Genomic DNA, 23,234 nt, shown 5'->3' on the forward strand with positions numbered 1-23,234 from the left:
AAAATGATAAAAGCATTGTCTACAGTTTAGAATAGCGATGCCCAAGTCAGAGGCAGAACTGCATCCTTGAACGGAATCAATCAATCAATTGTCGCAATTTTGTGGTTGTGAATGGCAACTAGCTGTTTGCACTATCCCTATTGGATGATATGCATTCTCATCCTAATAAACCCGTGTTCTTATTGGTTGCTATCGAACTGATTGATCATTGATGCCAGTGGCCAGGTAAGTGAAGTAACTTCATTTTAAATATTTTTATACAGAAAAAAAAGATGTTGAAAGAAATTGCAATTGAGCAGTATCAATCAGCCTAAAGGAAACAGGATACCTACTTCTTATTGGCTGATTCAGTTTTAAATTTTTGGTTACTTTACAGCCATTTTTGCAGATTTCATTTTGTTCGATGGATGGAACTACTAATGTATACTAATTCAGTTTTAAATTTAATTTACTTTGCACTTCAATTGTGAACTGCTCTCAATCAGCAATATTCTGTCTTTTTCACTGAAGATGATCCAATGCAGTTATCAAAATATTTTACTCAATTTTTCTTTTATTTAAAAAAAAAACTGAAATGTGTAGATTTGGAAATTTTTATGTTGACTTTTAATTTTATCAACTTACCTCAATGTTCATGAAGCAATAGAGAATGGAAACAAATATTCCCTAAAACAAAATTGAAGCAATTTTAATGAAAATTGTAAATAAGTACTAAAAATATTCCAAAACATTTTATGTTAAATAATAGTGAGTTCACCACTTGAAATCAATGAAACCAAATATCAATATGGAAAATATGAAATTTCATTTCTTGAAAAGTGGTTGAATTTGTTTAAACTGAATTAAAATTTTGTCTGGTGTACAAGAATGACAGATAATGGAAAAGTAAAATTATTAAAATTTATTATTTTTGTTTTGTAATAGTATAAGTCAATTTTAATTCAAGAGAATACAGAAAAAAAGGAATATTTACTTGCGAAGATTGTAATGAAGCGTTAGTAATCATGTAAGCTTCTTCCAGCTTGCTTTCGTCTCTTGGATTTACACAAAACAACAGGTGCGTAATACCAAGTAAAGGGAACAGCAACGCTGTAGCTTTCATTGCACGTCTAGAATTTAAATAAGAAGCACTGTAATAAGGAATTAATATGCATTTCTATTTTAATTATACTTAAATAATATAAGAATTGTTAAAACCATGCTAAAAGTTTGAAGTTTAAGTCTTATTGAAGAAACAATGGATTCAATATTTTTTCATGGTTAATGCCTTCAAATGCAATTTTACGATCGAAAAATATATTTTTTTCAGAACATAGAAATTTAAATTCCATGTCAAAAAACTTTCTAACTATTCTCGTCTGCAATTCGGATAAAAATAAATGACACATTAGAGCTTTTTTTCTTGAAGAAAAATATTACTGTCTATGCTTGGTGATAGTGCGATTATTTCGAAATGTCCAGGTCTCTACTTGTCCAATTTAATATACTTGCAATGTGACTGACCTTTAAATTCAAAATTCTGTTTTTCACATTAATTGGTTTTCTTATTACCTTTTTTTCATCTAAATAGGTAAACATTTTGATTAAGTTTTGTGAGTCGTCTCAATCATTTCCTTATGTTATGTTGAAGAAGATAAGCGGTGATGTGCATCTGAGCCTTGCGACTGCGGATGGGATAAGGGGGCAGGGAGGGAGTAAGAAAAAGGGAGAAACTGAGCTATTATTACTAGAAACTGAGCTATTATTACAATAATTTACTAGACAAGTAAATTATTGTTAGTGAAGTATTTTTAATTGTATTTTTAATTCCAAGCTGATAGGACTAATGATTTTAAGGTTTTATTATATAACGTTCAGTGTTGTACTTATTTCTATTTGACATTCCTGTGAGGGAATATTTCGTATGCATTTTTTTCTCTGTGTCAAATAAAATGCTTCATTCGTCGACATAAAAGTGCCAGACGTGTGAATAATCACAAAACTGTACTTTATTTAAACAAAAACTTTATACCCTTAAATTGTTAGTTCTAGCAACTTTGTTTGGTCTCATTCAATTCAGTATATGAATATACATTAAAGACAATACCTCACTTGTCTAGATAAATAAATCAGATACGTAAAAATGTATAAGTCAAGGATTTTATAACCGTTGTTGACCAACCGACCAAATTTTAGAGTTTACGACCACTAATGTTCAATTACGTAGTCTTGTAATTTTGAACCCAATCAAGAAGACAAGAAATTCCTGGATTAAGTGTTGGGAGAAATTTAGCCTTCATGGAGGACTTTTTGATGAAACTTTCTCGCATTTTGCTTTCTCGCATACATGGAAATGAAGACCACTAGAACCTCCCAGGGTTAGCCTGACAGCAAAGGGACTCAAATCCATGATCCGCCTACCACTGAGGATATTTCAAGCCAGCATTGTGGGTTGTGCAAGCCGGATGTAGAATTCGTATCGAACAGCCATTGCTGGGTTTCGAGCCCGGGTCACTTTATCCCCTGAACCCTCACGGCTCGAGTCAAAGTTTTTGTGACATTTTTTTCAAATATCTAATAAAAAGTAAAACTATTAATCCTATTGTCTAGAAGTTGATTTGTTTATTTTTGAGCAACGCAACATAATAGCAACAATAGCCATTGATCTAGATAGTAAGGCTGAAGTTTCTACCCTTCTTCAACCACTTCCCAGATATAGGTACCGAAAATGTCCAACTTTGTTTTTTTTTCTCTTCGATGCATAATCTAAGAATGAGACAGCTTACAATGTTTTACACTAAAAATGCACACGGTAATTGCATAACCTACTATACATAAAGAAGGTTTTCATTTAAATAAGTTGTTTCAATTGTTTAAAGAATTTAGGAAATTAAAAGTGAACAAACTGCAAGAAGTGATAAAAATAAATTTATAGTGTGATCATTTATAAATGCTTCTCTAAATAATAATTTCTGCTAAATAAAAACTTTAGTACTTTGATAAGCAAAATGGGTTTACGTTGTATTTTATGTACTATTGTATTTTTTCTAATATTACTATAGCTGTAACTAATTAATGATTTCAATTTAAAATTTTTAATTTTGATTAAATTCTATTTGAATTTTAAATATTTCGAAAACTTGAACTAAGCTTGGATTTTAGTTGAGCAATCTGATTAAATTATGTTAAAGGTTGAGGGTAATTAAAGCGTTGAAGGTTCAAAATGAACAAATATTAACTAATTCAACTCTTACCTGATCTGTACGATTTCGAAAGTTGAACTGGTTTTCATCTTTGTAACTAATATCCTGATGATGTTTACCAAGAAAATCAAATTGATCTGAAATAGTTTAACTGTTTTAGAACATGAACATGATGATTAATGAACATTATGTAAAGAGATACGATTGACAATTCTAAGAATTTGTTACGAATTCAAATATCTTTCTATCAAGTGCATAATAGTCTGAAAAAGTAACAGAATCGAATGCTTGTTAAGGTTTGAATCTCATTGTGTAAAATTTCTATTTCAGTGCTTATGATCTTAGACTCTTGATGCAAAATTAAAAATTTACCATTGTCTATAAAAATATTGTCAATAAAAATATTATTTTTTGCTTTTCCCATTGCACTACCAATGGAAAAAAAGTATTTTATATTACGTAGTGGGGCGGAATGGGGGTGTAACGCCCAAAACAATTAAATACGTCAGCAGCTATTTGGATGGCGAGCGCTGATTTGCGGAGAAATTGTGCAAACAATTGACAGGGACAATAATGGTCTTTTATTCGACGAGGCAGAGTCCCAGACATTCTTGAATTGAATGTAACAATCCAAAGTATACGCGGTTAAGCTGTCTCTTCCTCGCTTTTGCCTCGTATTATATTTATACTATATCGTATATATTTTATTATTCGCTGTCAACTTTTTAACAATTATTTTTGTTAATCTATTTAACAATTGATAATTATATTGTTTGAGTGTTAACATTAGTTAATTGACAATTTTTTATAAAAATTTTTTGATAAAATTTAATTTTTTAATCGTTCTTTTTTTTCGTAAAATTTAAAATATGACCAATTTCCCAGTATTTGACGCGCAAACACGTTAGTGCTTAATTTTAATTCCGCATCCTGAGGGGGATTTTTAAAATTAAATTTTCCCTGGTCTGGCTAATTTCACAAGAAGAAAGAAAATCTGGTAAAATTACCGTACTTTATGGTAATGGCATTTCTGGTGAAAAAAAAAACATGATTTCGGTTAATAAAACTAAAATATGCTGTAGTAAAACCATTCGTTTGGTAATTTTTCCTTTCATATGCAAGCGGTTTACCGGAAATTCTGGTTTTCAAAATTATAGTTTTTATTACCCTATATTTAGTAAAAACTACAAAACTGAAAGGAATTCGAATAAACTGTTTTTACGCCATGCTCTAAGGTATCAAGATATTATTACCAAATTTTCTACATTTACCATATCTTATCTCATATCATAAAACCATATAGTTATAGTTTTCACTGCAAATAAAATGTTATGTAAAATTGGATGCTCAAAACAGCGGTAGGATTGCGTATGAGTTTTTAATATTGAGAGATAATGGAAAAACAATTGTGTGCCTTATTACAAAGAATGATAGCATTTTATAATTAAATGTAAAAATCCCATTCCTTATTAAAGTGAATTTTGATTTTTGACAAGGACATAGTTTTATAAATTTTAAATAAACTTTTAGTTATATATTTTAGATAAATTCGAAATATTTTAAATAAATTGATAGTTATGTGATATTCGAACTTATTAAACTTTCTCATCGTAATAAGATATCGCAATAAAATGGTTTTTTCCAGATACAGGTAAAACATTCAATCAACTTCATAAACTTGAAAATTTTTTTTAAAGAAAGTCATGGATATAAGAAAAATACAAAATTTGGTTTTAAAAAAAGGTTTTTCTTTTTAACAAAGAAAATTTAAAATGTAAGTGCAACCAGCTTAATTTTCGAAGAATAGTCCCAATAGTTTTGTCCGAAGAAGTAGTTTTGATTCCCATATCTCAATCGATGTTTTAAGAGAATCAAAAAAATCAACACATTTGTTAAAATTATTTATTCATTAATTGTATTGTAAAAAAATTTTTAAATAATTATTTACAATTTCTTATTACTTAATTTAATAATAGCCGAATACTTTTTTGGATTGTAAGGAATACAAAATTTTACTGAATTTAAAGCTATAGTTTTAATGCTTAGAATACTTAATTGTAATGGAATCTGAGTCATAAAATTACCAATAGGTCATGCTTTTAAAAATTCATTTCTAAGCAATTATTCAATAGATTCTGTCCAAATTTTGGATTTTTTAAATTACATAATTCAAAATAACGAAACGCTCTTCATACCGTACAATTCAAAACGTTTCAACTGTATAAATGATAAATAAGTTTAAAATATTATTTTTTTGTATAATTAAATGAACTTTATAAAAGTACTAATTTTATTCTTAACTAATTTTATTATTAACCTTTCACAGCAGATGGAACGCCGATGGTTCTTTTATATATTTTTCCTGGATCTTTAAATACAAACAAAATAATATTTAAGTATTTTTTGCTTCTAAAAAAACAATCTAATAGTTACAAAAAATATATTAGAGTATTGTAATTATATTTTTAAGAAAATATAAAATCCAAAAAATGCAGTTTGAATTTTTTTTCATTCATATTCATAAATAAATGCTATAAATGTAAAAGATTTCAATGACAAATACCTGTTTCTCTTAGATCAAAAAACTGCAAATAAATGCAAATTTGATAAATTATTGTTTGGAAATGGGTCGTGTTTGGAAAAGTTTTATCTTAAATGTAGAAAAATATGCTGGCGCTTTATATGATATATTTCATAACCATAAATTTCAAAAATGTTGAACATAATATTTTTCCCTTTTTTGATCTAAATTAATACAATTTAATGAAAAACGTAAGAAAAATATGTTTAATAAGAATTCTGCGTCAAAGGGTTAAATAGTGTAGAATCTGGTGAAAGAGGATAAAAATCAAATTGAAGTTAAGCTGTTTACAGCTGTCTTGATAAAACTATTAAGGCCATAATTAGATCTTTTACCTTTGTTTTTGATTTTTACCTAGAAAAAGTAAATGCTATCCATTTAGGTTTATGTTTGATATTGTAATTTAAAAGATGAACCACACAAAGTTAATAACATAGTTAAGGTTATACTTTTGAAAGATTCAAATTACTTTTCAGTACGCAAAAATCCAGATACTAGTTCAAAAGTAATGAAGGTGATCTGTTTTTCTATTAATATTTTTATTTTGGTCACTATTCATAAAAGTTAACACATTCTAAAACATTTGACTATTTTGGAAATTTTTTAAAGGCGTAATTCTGTAAAGTAAAACAATTTATTGTAATAGTTTATTGAACTTTATTTTGAAATACATGTTTAATGACTTGAGTTACTTCTGAAGATAGAAAATTAAAATCCTAATTGTATTTGATTAAACGCTTCCTTCAACTAATAATTGTTTTTTTTTATGTGCCTGACAGACATATAAGTAGGAATATCGAATTTTATAAATTCATTAATAAATAAATTAATTAATACAACAAAAACTTTTTATTTCGAAAAACCCTTGAAGGAAGTCAAATAAGTATTGTCATAAAGTAAGCTTTCGAATATAATCAGTATGAAAAAATTGTTTAGGTTACAAAATAAGCTACTTTTTTCTAATTTCCATTTATTAATATTTTTTTATCGTATCTCAATTTGTTTTCTGTAGAAAATAAGAACTTAAATATTCACGTAATCTATTTTTTAACCTGACAATTGCAAATATATTATTCTTATGTCATTTTCTTGTCTTTAATTAATTAATTCCATAAAATAAAGCTTGGCTTCGATGATATTATTATTATTATTATTATTATTAATAATAATAATACAAAAGTATATAATAGTAAAATATGTTGTAGAATATATTAATAGTAGTAACTTAATATTAATAACTTGGGGAATTGCATGAAATTTAGTGGTGTTTTAGAACCTTTTTTTAACTATCTATATATTAAATTTTAATTGTAATATTTCGATTACTTATGCATATGCACTGAGAAAATAGTCAAAACTGAAACCTCGGTAATTTTTACCGAAGCGCTTAATGATTTTGGTAAAATTAACAACAAAATATAGGGTTATGTTAAGTGATAAAATTTTGAAAATGTCGCAAAATTTGGTAATTTTATCATGATACTTTATAGCTTGGCATGAAAAAAGCATTTATTCGGTAAAATTTATTATTCACTATAAGTGTTTTTTACTGAATGTGTGGTGATAAGAATTATAATTTTGAGAACCAAAATTTTCGGCAAGCCGTTATCATATAAAAGAACAAAAATATCAAACGGATTAGTTTAAATACCGTATATTTTGGTTTTATTACCAAAAATATGCTTTTTATTTATTTTTTTATTTTTTTATAGGAAATGTTATTATTATACAGTATGGTAATTTTACCAGAATTTCTTTCTCCGTGGAAATAAGTAAGATATCAATAAAGAAAGAAGGATCAAGATTTAAATAAAATAAATTCATTCAATAACAATACATCGAATAAATTATGAAAAGGGCATTTATAAAAACTTCTTACTAAGATTTTCAATTCAAAACAAAATAATCCAATTTAAGAATATGGAATTATGTTTCTCCGATTCTCAACGTTAGGAATGAAACCATAATTCAGCATATTTTAGCTTTTACGAAAAGCTTTATTGAACATATTTCAGTTAATACTTACTCCAAGAGCAAATCCAAGTACCTCTCCTTTGTAAAATTAACTGCTTCACATAAGGCCTGATTTTTAGACTATTACTGATAAAACAATTAAATTATTTTCCTCAAATGAAATAGTTCTAAAATAAATGGTGTAGTTTTTCTTTTGTTAGTAAATTCACAGCTTTAACGAACTTTGTTCAGAAAGTCAGAATTCCGCTGAAGAAGCTAGATTATTTAGATTTTCATAGCCAAGACAATTAGATAACAGCTGATCAAGGTATTAAAATATTTTTCATTTTTTTTTATTTTATGATCAGATTAATTTCTCGAGTTGTTTACAAGATCTTTTTTTAATATAATTAAAAATAATTGAAAATATTTGTAGGCATTTTTTGGAGTTTGAAATTTGAGATATTTTCACTAAATGATAATATAGAAACAACAGTGAATATCAAAACAATGGTTTGATATTTTTGTAGTTTTTCTCATAAAAAATGAAATTAGAGTTTATGATTTGTACGCTGTCTTTAGAAAATATTATATAAACATTAAAATTTTAAAAATGATTTGCTTGCTCTTCAGATCTTAAAAATTCGACTAAAATTACGATAGATATAGTGTTAAGAAATAAATTTGAATACAACTACCAATTCAGTATTTTTTATTCATTTGTACTTTCAATGCAACTATAAATGCAGAAATATTCGATTTCGTTTAAATATGACATGCAACAAGATTAAAATCATAATAGTTCAATCTGTAAGTATACTTCAAGCTTTCTTCCCGTTTGGTATAACAATAAAGATTAATTACAATATTAATTATAATTATATAATTAACTACAATTTAATTAATTGCAAATATGACAACTATGAGTGGGATGAAAACATTAATAATTTTTAGCCATCATATTCACGGTATTCTACCAAATAAGTAAAAATGCCATGTTATTGATATGGCGGCATTGATTCGCTAAGTATTAATAAAGTTAAATTGGTAAGGTAATAAATAATAATTATAAAAATAAATGTTTTGAGAAATTAATTACACCGACTGTAATATATACTATCTGGAAGAAAGTGACGGGACAACTGTAAAGTTTGATGGCGGAGGATTGATGGTATGGGCCTGTTTCTCCTGGTATGGGGCTGGTCCACTGGTGAAGGTTGATGGTATGGTGAATGCCGATGGATACTGTGATATTCTCGACAATCATGTCCTTTCTACCTTGTGGGCAACGTACGGTATGGATGAGTGCTTGCATCAAGACGACAACGCAAGATCCCATGTTGCAAGGAGGACTCTTGATTGGTATGTGAACAACAACGTTAAACGCATGGAGTGGCCGGCGCAGAGCCCTGATCTTAACCCAATTGAACATCTCTGGGACGAATTGGACCGTCGGTTGAGGGCCTGCACCCCTCTCCCCAAAAGCAAGCATGAACTATGGAACTTCCTGTTAAACATTTGGAAGGAAATTCATCTTGCCACTATGGCTAATTTAGTGGAAAGCATGCCCAGAAGGGTTGCAGCTGTGATCACAGCCAAAGGAGGCCCTACCTCCTATTAATTTTAATAAATACGGGTTTATGTCGCTATAGTGTCGTGTCCAGTCACTTTCCTCCAAATAGTGTATATATTTTAAAATTATCGGTGACAGAAATAAAGTAAAAAAGAAAAATATGCAAACTAGGTGGCGCAAATTAATATTTAAGCGTAGAAGATATGAACAAGTTTCAAATTCCAACAAATTACTAATGAGTAAGGTGGAATTGGAAACATCAAGGCCTATTTACTTACTATATAAAACCTGAAAGCGTTCCTAATAATCGCCTTCCAACTCTTAGATGTAATCTCAGGGAATCACTTAAATTTCGATGTTTTAGTTTCAACTACTTCAGTGTTGATTCATTGAATTTCGATACTGATTTTTTTTCTTTGCATTAAAATCACTCTGCGACCACTAATATGTGTATACATTTTTACTTCCTTTTTGATAAGTTCCATATAAAGGGTGGTGATTACGTAACACCCTGCATAAACTCACCCCAAGTGCTCCAATCATAGGTCCCGTAATTATCCAAACATAGGAGGAGCGACCGTAGCCTTCCCAGCAATGCGAATTCATGCTCGCGTTCATCGTGAGACACCAACTCAGAATTAATACCAAAGGAATACCTAGTATTTAATGAAAAAAAATATTAATTAATAAACAAACTGTTCTCAGTATTTCTTAATTTTACAATTTATATTTCATATTCAGTAACCTTTATTCTAACACGAAAGATAATCGAAAAAAAATCATTTGTCATATACAATGATTCATAGAAACGAATATTAATTAGCAAACTGTTCTCGGTATTTTTTAATTTTACAATTTTAATTTTCACATTCATTGACCGTTATTCTAACACGGAAGATAATCGAAAAAGGTAATTTGTTACATGCAATGATTCAGTGAAACGAATATTAATTAATAAACAAACTGTTCTCATTATTTAATTTCTGAGTTTTAATTTTCACATTTATTAACAGTTATTCTAACGCAGAAGATAATCGAAAAAAGCGTTTGTCACGTGCTATGAAATTTTCTTTCTTAAAAAAATTAATGCAGATACTGTTTTAAGAAAACAATCTGGTCTATAAAATTTACCCTGTCAGAAATCTTGGAGCGTGTTGAAGTACTTAATCGTGCAGATTTGCTGCAACTATACATTGTTGAGCTAAGTACGGAGTATATTGCAGTACTTCTTAAACCTGATTGCAGCCAATATACAGGGTGTTAATAAAGTCCCATTTTGATGTTTAATAACTCATAAAATAATAAAGATAGATTAAAATTAATAACATAAATGGTTAGATAGACTCAAGTTTCATGACCCATGTCAATGTTCGACATGATCCTCCTGTAAACATTGTCCTTTATAAATCCCCAAAGAAAAAAATCTAGCGGCGTTATATCAGGTGATCTGGGTGGCCAAGAAATTGGCCGGATTTAGTTTAGATTATGAACGACCGAGTCATTGGGCCTTTCTTTTTTACAGAAAAGACGGTCTCTTCAGTCGTATACTTAGACATGTTGGAAAACTTCGTATTTCCACATCTAGAAGAGCTTCAGTCACATGTCTTTATACAACAAGATGATGCACCACCTCATTGGAGTATCATCGTTCGTAGTTCTTTGAATGACCATTTTCCAGGAAGATGGATTGGGCGGGGAGGTCCAATTCCTTGGCCACCTAGATCACCTGATATAACACCGCTGGACTTTTTTCTTTGGGGATTTATAAAGGACAATGTTTACAGGAGGATCGTGTCGAACATTGATGACCTAAAATCCCGAATTACAACCACAATAGCCTCTGTGGATGCCGACATTCTTGCTACTACCTGGCGTGAAATTGATCATCGACTTCATATTCTACGTGCGACGAAGGGGGCACACGTGGAAGTTCATTGACAAGGGTCATGAAACTAGTTGAGTCTATCTAACCATTTATGCTATTAATTTTAATCTATATTATTTTATGAGTTATTAAACATCGAAATGGGTCCGGGACTTTATAAACATCCTGTACGTTTTGTTACGATTCAAGTTACCAGTATAGTGATTAATGTGGGACTGATTTTTCAGAGAGTGCAGAGATATATAAGTTTGCTTAACAGGACTTTTTTTGAATTTATATTGTTCCGAAAAGATTTAATTACAAAATTAATTTGAATTACTACATAACTAAATTGGAATAGTTTTTAACCAAATATAATTTAAATGGCTAATATTTATATATTTTATATATGAGTATTCTATGCTAAAAATGTGTACAATATATAAACAGTAACGAGGTTGACGATTGGCATTTAAGTTATTTGTTGAACGGAGGAAATAAATGGATCAAAACTATAACAATATGGTAAAATTTACCGTGTATATAGCTTTATGGGAACACCAAAGAGAACTGTTTGGTAATGACTTTGGTAAAATTAACGGTAAAAATGGTTTTATTACCATTCCGTTTGGTATTGAATGTGATAACGTTTAATAATTTTATCATGATGCTTTAGAGCATGGCATGAAAATTATTTATTTGTTTAAATTTAATTTTCAGTTTTGTATGTTTACAAAATATGTGGCAAGCAACTACAATTCTGATAACCAGGATTTCCCTTAAACGGTTACGAACGGAAAAATTACTAAATGAATGGTGTAAATACCATTTATATTGGTGCTTATTACCAGAATTATGAATTTTTTTTACCAGAAATGTCATTACCAGACAGTACTTTAATTTTATCTGAATTTTTTCCACGTATGGCAAGCTTAATAACGATAATTAATGTCACTGTACTTTTGTAATGATAATTAATGTAATTTTTCACATGAAGTGTTTTACGAAGTTCCTTAAATTTTATTTGTTAAGTGTTTTTATCGAGAAAATTAATACTAATTTGTTTCAACGGATTGCAGCAAAAATAGGGATTTTCAAAAAAAATATATTCTAATTTTTTTAATCCTCCAAGGCATTGGTTAAATATATTTGGTTCATAAGTTCTTATTTTATTTAAATACATAGATTGGAATAAAATAAAATTCGTTATTATTACGATTTACGTAAATTTCATAGAACTGAATTAGGCTTAACAAATAAAATTCGAACGTATCACGACAAAACTGGTTATGTTTTAAAAGTCCCATATTGTATAAAAATAGTTATAAAAATTCTTGCTCTTAAATAAAATAAGAAAATATATTCCAAACATGAATATAAACGCTTTAAAATGAGTTCTAACATAACGTATGACTTATGTAAGTATCATTTCATTAAAAATGTTATTTCAAATGTGAAATACTTAAAGAAAAGTACATTTTCATAATATGTGTTATAAATAAACAATTGTAAGGAATAAGATAGGCAATCATAAATATATTTGAATAAAGAAATTCAAAATCTTAAAATTTTACTTACCCCAACCTATGAAATAATATAACTTAAATGGAGCATCCTTCTGAAAAATATTAGTCGTTATTCTACTGTGTAAAAGCATCCCTTCCACAAACATCCAATTTATACTGGACAAAGCAGCGTACATTTTCACAGATACTACGATTTTACACAACCAGTCCTAAATAAATAAATATATGAAAATGAATAAAAAACTTTAAACATGTTTGAGGAAATATATATTTTTCCCTATAATGAACATACTTTATAATTTTTATGCTATACACGCATTCTAACTCGCTAATAGCAAGAGTTAGGGGACTATTTGCTCGTTAAATCAGACTACTCGTTAGTCCCGAATCAAATAATATTATCAAATAAATAAATAAATAAATAAATGAATAAATAAATAGATAAATAGATAAATAAATAAATAAATAAATAAATAAAAAAATAAATAAATAAAAAAATAAATAAATAAATAAAGCAAATAAAAAGGACGCAATATTCTATAAAAATGACAGTTAAGTATAGAAACTACTCAACTTTTTGAACAGCAATATCCTCACTGCAATTGGGTATACTATAGCCTACGTCACAGATCGTGTTATTCCTACTAAATTTAACTAGTAAACAGCATTTTCTGCGAACCTGATTTCTAGCAACAAGTAAAAGCATCAAACGAAGTGTCTTGTTATAAGTCGCTACTCGCCAGGTTGGAATTGCATTAGTCTAGTTCCTTTGGAAAGAATTTATATTGTTGTTTTACCGAAGTTTATGAATTTAGTAAGGATATTTAAATCTCAGTTTATTAATTAAACTAAAAGGTAAATGTTATTCCTAGTAAGTGGAAGTAGTTGTGCTTTTTTCATATTATACCCAATTGTTTGATTTAGAGGGAAACATATATCACTGTAAAAAAAATTGGTGCATAGTTGGCACGATTTTTGTTGTTGAGGTGAACTAAAAATTTTTTACAGTATATATTGTCATATTTGTTTATTTATATTTTCAGTTTCATAATTTCATTTATTCATTGTTTCTTTGGTTACTGCAAAGCATATTTTCATGTTCATTAGAATCAGTTTTAAAGGCTTCATTCCACAAATAAACCAAGTACATTTAAAGTAATATATTTGGACTAATTCTTTCAAACAATTATTGTCTTGTCAATGCTATGTAATTTTTTGCATAAAAACTATAGCTGTGTTTTTAAAATTGTATTTGAGCAATTTCATGGTGATTGACGTTGCCTTTTGTAAGGTTTTCTTATTCTTAATTTTTTTCAATGATAAATATCAAATATATTTTTTAAAAAATGCATCTAATATATATATATCGAATATATATCTATGGAATATGGAATTTTTCAATAGCTTAATATTATTATGCAAATAAGAAAACAATCAAATTTTAAATGTTTTATTTAGAATAAATATATTGTTGAAAAAATAACATCAACGTTACATATTAAAGACATGAATTTTTCTTTTGAAATTATCCATCCTCTATAAGTAATAATGTGATTGGTATTTATAAATTTATTTTAAAACTATTTTAAAAAATAACAAACTATTTAAAAAATTTAATAAGTTTTTTTTTATTAAAAAATACTTAGAAACTACAATTTATGATTTCATATCTAGAAAAGCTGTATATGGAGGGATGATATTAAATGTTTATTTTTTTGTTATGTTGTCTTTTTTTTTTAGTGTAATTGACCGTATACTTAACCTCAATACCAAAAATGGCGGCAGCTATGCACTAAATTTTTTTGCAGTGATAGAACTTATGTTTATCGTTTGGCAGAAATACATGTCAAGACATTTAGGCAAATTACGTGCAAAACACAGGTTTTGCTAGTAATAACAGGACATTTTATTTATTTAATTATTTTTTTAAATTTTACTTCTTATTTATTACTTAACCAACTGCTCATTTAAAGTGTCCACATTGAACTCATAATCTTGTTTACTCAAAACGCGTAATAATGGAGTATGTCTGTTGTAGCGAATTAAGCTATATTAAGAAACAGTTCTTTTTTTTTAATTTTCTTTTTATAAGAACACTCTTATTTAACGACCACACATAAACTAACAAAATTAAAGTACCTGTAATGGGTTAGTAATAACCTTGGAAAAAAAGTAGAAAAACCAGTAACAGGTTAATATAAACCTTGATTTCAGAAACGAAAACTATTCCCCTCAAAAATCAATAACTCTCTGATGTTCTATAAATTGTCTCGTATTGAGTATTGAGTATAGTAAAGTGCGGCGTGCTCTCTGCTTTCGCTTATAGCACTGCGTTTCAACAGGTAAGGCTTAATTTAGCCTATCAAGATTTATTTGAGCTCTGAGGCTCTTCTTCAAATGCAACATGCTACCACGGAATCCAACAGGGAACCAAAAATTGTCTCGTGCTTTTATTTTTAATTTATCTCGTTGTATGTTTTGTCTCTTTTAATCATGCTTTTGTGAGCCAGATACTTTTTAATATTTTTAGACTTTATAGTGTACTTAAATTTGTTTTGTTAAGGTGGTGCATAAATTATTTAATAGGTATTAAAACCATTGTGCCAATAATACTTACGAGTTCTCGGTACGATGGTATGCTAGCGCCACCTACTACAGGTAATGAGATAATAACCAACATTAACGAATGAATGATGAGTGCAACAATTAGATTTCTGTGTACTCGAAGTCTGGAACACTGAAGAGATCTGGTAAGGAAACAGAATTCGAAGCAATTAAAATTTTGAAACTAACTATAATAAGTATTATTAAATTCAAAAATGAATTAAATTGGTTAGATAGTTCAAAGTAATAACTTATCAAATAAATTAGCCTCAATTATCAATTAAAATGAATTTCCGTTGCATAGAATGAATATAAGGAAATAGTATATCAAGTGGTTTTCTTTTACATTTACTTTGTGCATCGAAATTAACACTTTTTAAAGTGTAAGTTTTAGCAAAATTCTCTAAGTTTATTTCCTAAGAACTTATTTGTGAAACAATTAATCAAAAAATACATAAACGCAATTTTATTTGATATTTAAAATTCTATATAAAATAAAATTTTTCTTGTTGAGTTGTGTCTTCCTTTTGTTCATTTAGTAATTAATAATTCAAAAAATAATAAAAAAAATTCATTTAAAGTTTTTAAAAAAAATAGTTTGTAACAGTAATTTTTATCTTTTGTTATTTATGAAACTGAATTTTAAACTTATGAAAAAATTCGGAAAAAGTCCTACATAATATAATGAAATTTTAAAAATCAACACTGTTTTTTTCAGTGCCAATAAAAAATAACCATTTAAAGAAAAAAAATCATATTTTAATTGCATATAACTTTATAACTAGAAAAAAAAATTGAGACGCTGTTATTTTATCGCAATGCTAATTAATTCATTACAAATGATTGCACTTCACGTGTAAGATTAAGACATAAAATGATAGGTAAATTATACAGACAAGATTTCTATAATGGTTAAGTATTTGGGAAGAACTCCTCTCACCGTTCATCTAGAGCAGTGGCGGTGACTACGGTTGAGAAGCTATTTCAATTAGGGGTGTTAGGTGAATATTTAAGGCAGGTTTTGACTCAGATTGGCGAGAAAAAGAGAATTAGGCGAGAGAGAATCTCTCCTCTTTGAAATACACTATTTCTTATTTCAGCAGATGGCTTTAGACTTCGTGGAGAGGGGAGTTCTTTCTATAGACAACCTATACATTTAATTACTAAGAGACACGCTATTTTGTTTTAAAGCAATGCAAACACTTACTTGAAATAAAAAAATATGAATATTGTAAGCGCCAAGAAAAATAGCGATACAAGAGAACACACTAACAAAATGAGACTGACTGTCAGAGGTGCTTTTGGCAAGTCCTGAAAACAAAAAGGAAATGATTAGAAACCGTATCTAAAGGAAACACAATTATATATAAGAAAAGTCCTGACTTAAACCAACGATATGCAAGCAAATTTGATTGTGCCATTTGGAAAGCCTGGGTGCGAGTTTTAGATAGTTCTTTGCTTCATTGAAATAAATGTTTGAATTTACTTTCTCTGAGTTCGCTGTAAATTTTTTTTTGTCCAGTTTTTTTCAGAAAAGTATTTTAGAGGTAAATGAAGTGATAGAAATAATATTTTTACAAGAAATGTAATTCTCATTTTTGTCCTTTTTTTTTTACCGATCACACTTTATCCTCATAACTTGCTTACTATTTTGAATGATATGCATACTTTTAAAAACAACAACTTTTTAAATGTATAGGGTGTTTCATAATGACTATCCTTACTTTATATTTTAAGAATCATTGTCAGAAATAAAGCGTTCAATCCAAATTTCAGGGCTCGTAATTTAATATCTAATCGGGGGAAATCAATTCTAACCATGAAACTTAATGAACTACTGCAGAAGGCGAGACTAAAAACATCAAAACTCATTAAATTACCTTGCTAAACTTGAAAAGGTTTTTTATGATCACCGTTTATCTTTTTTTCTTTGTTTTAGGGTATACGAGTAGGTTTTGATGTTTTCAATTTTGCTTTCTTCAGTAGTGATTCTTTATTTTTTGATAGAGTTTTCTTTCCTAGCTCAAATACTAGTTTGCAAAAGATCAGAAGTAAATTTTTTTGCCTTCATTTTTACGATGATTCTATAAAAAATATTGAGGGTGGTCATAGCGGAGCATTTTGTATAAGTTGTAATTCAAATACATGAAAAATACATTGAAATTTTTGTACTGACGTGAGATTAATTAAGAAAGATCTTCACAATCTTTAAATGAAACTTTCACAAAATACTCAATTTTCATTCGATTTGACCAAAAATTCCAACACGTGATGAACAAAAAAAAATTCTGAACAATAGGATTTCCATGGATTAATTAGTTCAAAGAGTTGACTTTCAAATATGCTAATTAATTGAAGTTAATTAATAATAAATTACGTAATTATACTTTTCCGAAAAATACACATTTTTCTGTTGGTGTTTTGACCATCACACTATTTTAGTATCCAATGGAAAATAAATTTCGAACTGTTTAATCAGGATGATAGTCATAAGTGTTTACGCAATAATACACTACTGGCCATTAAAATTGCTACACTAAGAAGGCGACTCACCACGAACATGAAATTTCCAAGACGGATAAAGCATGTTGCGATAGATAAATGATTAGCTTATTATAAATTATTAGCTTATTATTATGGCGGTAGCGACACCTGCAATGTGAATCAAAGCTTAAACCCATCCCGCTCCGGTCAGGGGGTCTCCGGAGAATACTATAGACTCTAAGTGCGCGCACATGACCTCTCAGCAAAAGAAAAAGAGGATTCAAAAGGGTAGGCTTGGCAACACGTCGGAAAAATGGACATGGCAGGAAGAAGCAACTCCAGGGAAAACCCTGGTTGATGAAGTTTAGGCGCCTCTCGCACAGAGCAGCGACCTCACCAAGATCCAAAGATTCCCTGCCCCCAGCCAGAAGGCCTCAAAGAATTTAGTGAAATCTTAAAAATGTGCATAAAAGTAGAGATTTGACAGTAAGTTTCGCATACATAAATTGAATTTGAGCTTTGCTCTTGGGTAAAAAAGCTTTTGTTATGCCTCGTTTAAGAAGGAGAAATGCCCACCAGCACGTGTCTGAGTTTGATGGGGGTCGAATAGTGGCTTACCGAGATTGTGGTTTATCATACCGAAATATTTTTGCTCGTGTTGGTCGAGATACCACGACTGTTTGCAGAATATGGAATTGATGAATTCATGACAGTCATATGGAACGTCGTGCAGGATCTCAGCTGCCCCCCATCACTAGCAGCCGAGAAGACAGACATGTTGTCCCATGGCTTTAAGGGATCCTGCAGCTACGTTACGAAACCTAAGTCAACAAATGGGGTGATTTGCAAGACAACAAGCGTCTGCATGAACAGTTCGACGACGTTTTCAGCAGCATGGAATGTCAGCACGGTGACCATGGCTTCGGCTACCCATGACGTTGCATCATACCAGAGTTGGCCGTTGATTACAGTAATCGATTACAACTGTAATTGATTACAGATAATTACAGCTATGTAATCAATTACTTGTAATCACGATTACAAGTAATCAATTACTTGTAATCGTGATTACAACTTTCAAAAAATTTTGATTACAGCTGTAATCATGATTACAATTTTGATTACAGTAATCAATTACTTGTAATCACGATTACAAGTAATCAATTACTTGTAATCGTGATTACAACTTTCAAAAAATTTTGATTACAGCTGTAATCATGATTACAATTTTGATTACAGTAATCAATTACTTGTAATCATGATTACAAGTAATTGCGATTACAAGTAATCACAACAAAAACGATTACAAGTAATTATGATTACAAGTAATCAAAATATATGATTACATGTAATCATGATTACATGTAATTTGATTACATGTAATTGTGATTACTTGTAATCAAATTATACGATTACAAGTTGTTACGATTGTATACTATAGTCAAATTTTTTATGTAAGTATTCATGTGTTTACATATTTTTATGTACATAGAATGTACGCACGCATGAACGTACAATTTGCGATTCCTATACATACAATGTATGCACAAACGTTGTTTGTACGTACAATATTCATAATTATATTGTAATATACTTAATGCAATGCGCATATGCTTAGTACATATAATTATGCAATTATGATACATGTACGCATGTATGTTAGTTTGTACAAAAAGGCAATATTTTGTATCTTTGTATACATAGACAATGTATGTATGAACGTATATGAAAATAATGTTTATGCGTTTGCATGATTTTATGCACTTAAGTGCATATATTGTATAAATTTACGATAATAGCACGTATATACAATGTACGTTTGTATATAAAATTGTACGTATTTGCGTACAATATGTAAAAATGTTATTTAAAGGTACATATGCACATAGTTGCGTAAATAAAATGCGTACATGTATACATGCATATTTATATGTACATCGATATATGTGCACGCAAAGTATGTACTTATGTACAACTTACGTATGTACTTGCATAACTACATACTTTGTTAATACTTATGCGCATGTAATGAATGGATGTACAAAAAAATAGTTATATGCACAATGTATGCATGTGCATACAACGTATACATGTACATAATTACAAGTTATGCACAAATACGTGCGTACATTTAAATATATGTAATTACAATATACACATACATTGTGCATACATTAAAAAAATTTATATGAGTTAAGTTATTAAAATTTTTTTTAAAATTATTCGAAGGTATATGAAACTCGACCTCATATTTTTTAGAAAGCAAACGATAATTTTATTTGGAATTTCTAAATATTAATTCCACACATAAAATTTACCGTTTTTCTTACCATTTAAAAAATTTCTATGAATCATGCATTATGTTATAAAAAAAATAAATCTGTATTGTCAAACATTTCATAAAAATACCTGAAAATAATTTTTTATTCAGAGAATTTCAAAATGATATAGAACAATTAAAGCTGAAAACTAAATTTAAATATCGTTTGATTTTGTCATTTAACTTGCTTGAGTCATTAAAAGTTAACTTACATGCATTTTATTTATTGCATTGTACACATATTTAGACATAAATGTAACGTACATATGTATACGTGTAATGTATGTACGCATGTACAATGTATGTACATACATTCATGTATTGTACGTGCATATATAGTACATATGGATATGCATACATGGAACATACGTGTATTGTATGTACATGTGTGGATACATTCATTGTACATATATACATTGCACCATATGCATAGATAGGGATAGCATGCATGTACACATGTAAAATTTGTACGAAAGAATTATGCCCAATATATTTATGCACATACGTACTGTATATGTACACACATATGTACATTATATGAACATTATATGTTCATTTCATCATATGTACATTATATGAATATACATCTGTACGCTATATGAATATACATCTGTACGCTATATGTATATACATCTGCACAATATATGCATCTCAAATGTGTGTATGTACGTACGTTATGCATGTCGAATGCATGTATGAATATATGTGAAATATAAATACGCCCAATGTACGTACAATAGTTCACAAATGTATTATGCATATTTGGATACTTACATTGAGCATGAACATATTATGTACATGTACATAAATACACTGGACATGCATATCACGTACATGTATACATACATTGTACATCCTACAGATATACCTATATTGTACATGCATACATATATTGTACTGTTCATAAATAAATTGCACATACATGCATGGGACATGCATTGTACAGACAATGTATGTATGTTCGTACAAACACAAGTACTTGTATATACATGCGTACATGAACATAGATATACATTTTACATACACAAATATTTGCATAAAATGCATATATTCATTGTGTATAAATGTACATGTATACATGTACAGTGTATGTACATGTGTGTGATACTAAAATGTCTGAACATATGCACTAGATAAAATCATATGTACATACATTTCAGTTACATTCATTTGTACGTATACAAATACGTACAAAATGCAGTACATGTTAATACGTGCAAAATGTATCTTTATAAAATACATTCTACTATCTACTGTAAAATATAATCATTTATAAGAATACAATAGTCTTGTAATCGTGCAATTAGATTACATGTAATCATGATTACATGTAATCAAATTACATGTAATCATATATTTTGATTACTTGTAATCATAATTACTTGTAATCATTTTTGTTGTGATTACTTGTAATCGCAATTACTTGGAATCATGATTACAAGTAATTGATTACTGTAATCAAAACTGTAATCATGATTACAGCTGTAATCAAAATTTTTTGAAAATTGTAATCATGATTACAAGTAATTGATTACTGTAATCGACTATGTAATCATGATTACAGCTGTAATCAAACTTTGTAATCACGATTACAAGTAATTGATTACTGTAATCAATATTGTAATCATGATTACAGCTGTAATCAAAATTTTTGAAAATTGTAATCATGATTACAAGTAATTGATTACTGTAATCAAAAAATGTAATCGATTACATTTTTGGCCAACTCTGCATCATACGCAGGAGCGCCTCCAATGGTGTGATCAACGACGAACTTGGACGCAGAAATGGCATAAGGTCGTCTGTTCAGACGAATCCAGGTTCTGTATACAGCATCATGATGGCCTCATTCGTGTTTGGCTACATCGTGGAGAACGCCCATTGGCAGCTTGCATTCGAAATCGTCATACTGGCCCGTCACCTGGAGTAATGGTACACGTCTCAATCACCTCTTGTTCACATTGCCGGAACGTTGAACAGCAGCCGTTATATTTCTGATGTAACGGCTGCTGTATGGGTGCTAGGACCAGTTGCTCTGCCTTATCTTCGAGGCCTTCGTAACGCTACGTTTCGGCAGGACAATGCACGACAGCATGTTTCCTGACCTTCCTTTACACATAACATGTTCGCCTGTTGCCCTGACCAACACGTTCTCCTGATCTCTCACGAATTGAAAACATCTGATCAATGATTGCCGAATGACTGGCACGCCACCACTCCTCAGTCCCTATGGTTGATGAATTGTGGCACAATGCTGAAGCAGTATGGAATGCTGTATCCGTCCATGCTATCCAATCACTGTACGACTCGATGCCCAGGAGAATAACTGATGTTATTGCTGCTAGGGGAGGCTGTTCTGAGTACTGATTTCTCAGGATCTATTCTTCCAAATATTCTGAAAATTTAATCACTTGTTCTTCCAACTATAATGCATGTGCCCGATAAATATCACTCTGTTATTTGTATTCCTTCCTGGTGTAGCAATTTTAATGGCCAATAGTGTATTAACTTTCCCTCCTAGAGATGTTGACAAATCTAAGTAACTTTCAATGCTAATAAAGTAACATAATCGATGGTTCAAAAACCTTCACATCTAATTATAAAATTCGTTTACATAAACATTATTCGATGCTCGAAATAATTTTAACAGATATTTTTAATTATTAAATTTAATAATATTAAAAAAATTTGATTTTCAAGGTATGCGAACATTTGCACAATTTTAAACGATGACATTTTGAATAAATACAAAGTTTCAATGCAATCGATAAGAGTGCTCTTGAAAAATAAAAATGTAATAATATATTTTTTGAAATTTTTTAAAAAAAAAAATTAGAATGTAATTTGCTCACATTTTGTATCCGTAAACTAAAATTTCTAAATTTAAAATCCTTTTAAAAATTTGTATTTCATAAATTTAAAACTTTTTCACACAATAAGTAAAATAGTAAATAATTATTAAAAACTATTTTTGCATAAAATTACATAAATTTCATAATTGCAGCCAAATAGTTTTCTTGATATCTTGTTAAGTATCTTTGAACTTTTTGGGGGAATTTACTCATATATATATGTATATTTTTGAATATGGTTAACCCGATGCTTAGATGTATTCAAGTATATAAATATTGCAAAAATTTCAACCTG

The 23,234-nt window shown here is 29.1% G+C and overlaps 1 protein-coding gene across 2 annotated transcripts in view; it reads right to left on the reverse strand.

The window, feature by feature from the left end:
- The window catches only part of LOC107444653 (corticotropin-releasing hormone receptor 1), a 134,452-nt gene that overhangs the window by 12,371 nt on the left and 98,847 nt on the right, over positions 1-23,234 (reverse strand). For both annotated transcript variants that reach the window (XM_071177410.2, XM_016058864.4), the window contains 7 exons: positions 16,491-16,594; positions 15,297-15,426; positions 12,732-12,888; positions 9,815-9,945; positions 3,234-3,319; positions 974-1,109; positions 625-666 (listed from right to left, as the gene is read on the reverse strand). In XM_071177410.2, coding sequence (XP_071033511.2) covers positions 625-666; positions 974-1,109; positions 3,234-3,319; positions 9,815-9,945; positions 12,732-12,888; positions 15,297-15,426; positions 16,491-16,594 — 786 coding nt within the window. The remainder of the gene's footprint in view (positions 1-624; positions 667-973; positions 1,110-3,233; positions 3,320-9,814; positions 9,946-12,731; positions 12,889-15,296; positions 15,427-16,490; positions 16,595-23,234) is intronic.

This window comes from Parasteatoda tepidariorum, chromosome 2 (genome assembly GCF_982258835.1).
Source record: "Parasteatoda tepidariorum strain Cologne lab strain chromosome 2, Ptep-v5.0, whole genome shotgun sequence".
In the NCBI taxonomy this organism is placed as follows: domain Eukaryota; kingdom Metazoa; phylum Arthropoda; class Arachnida; order Araneae; family Theridiidae; genus Parasteatoda; species Parasteatoda tepidariorum.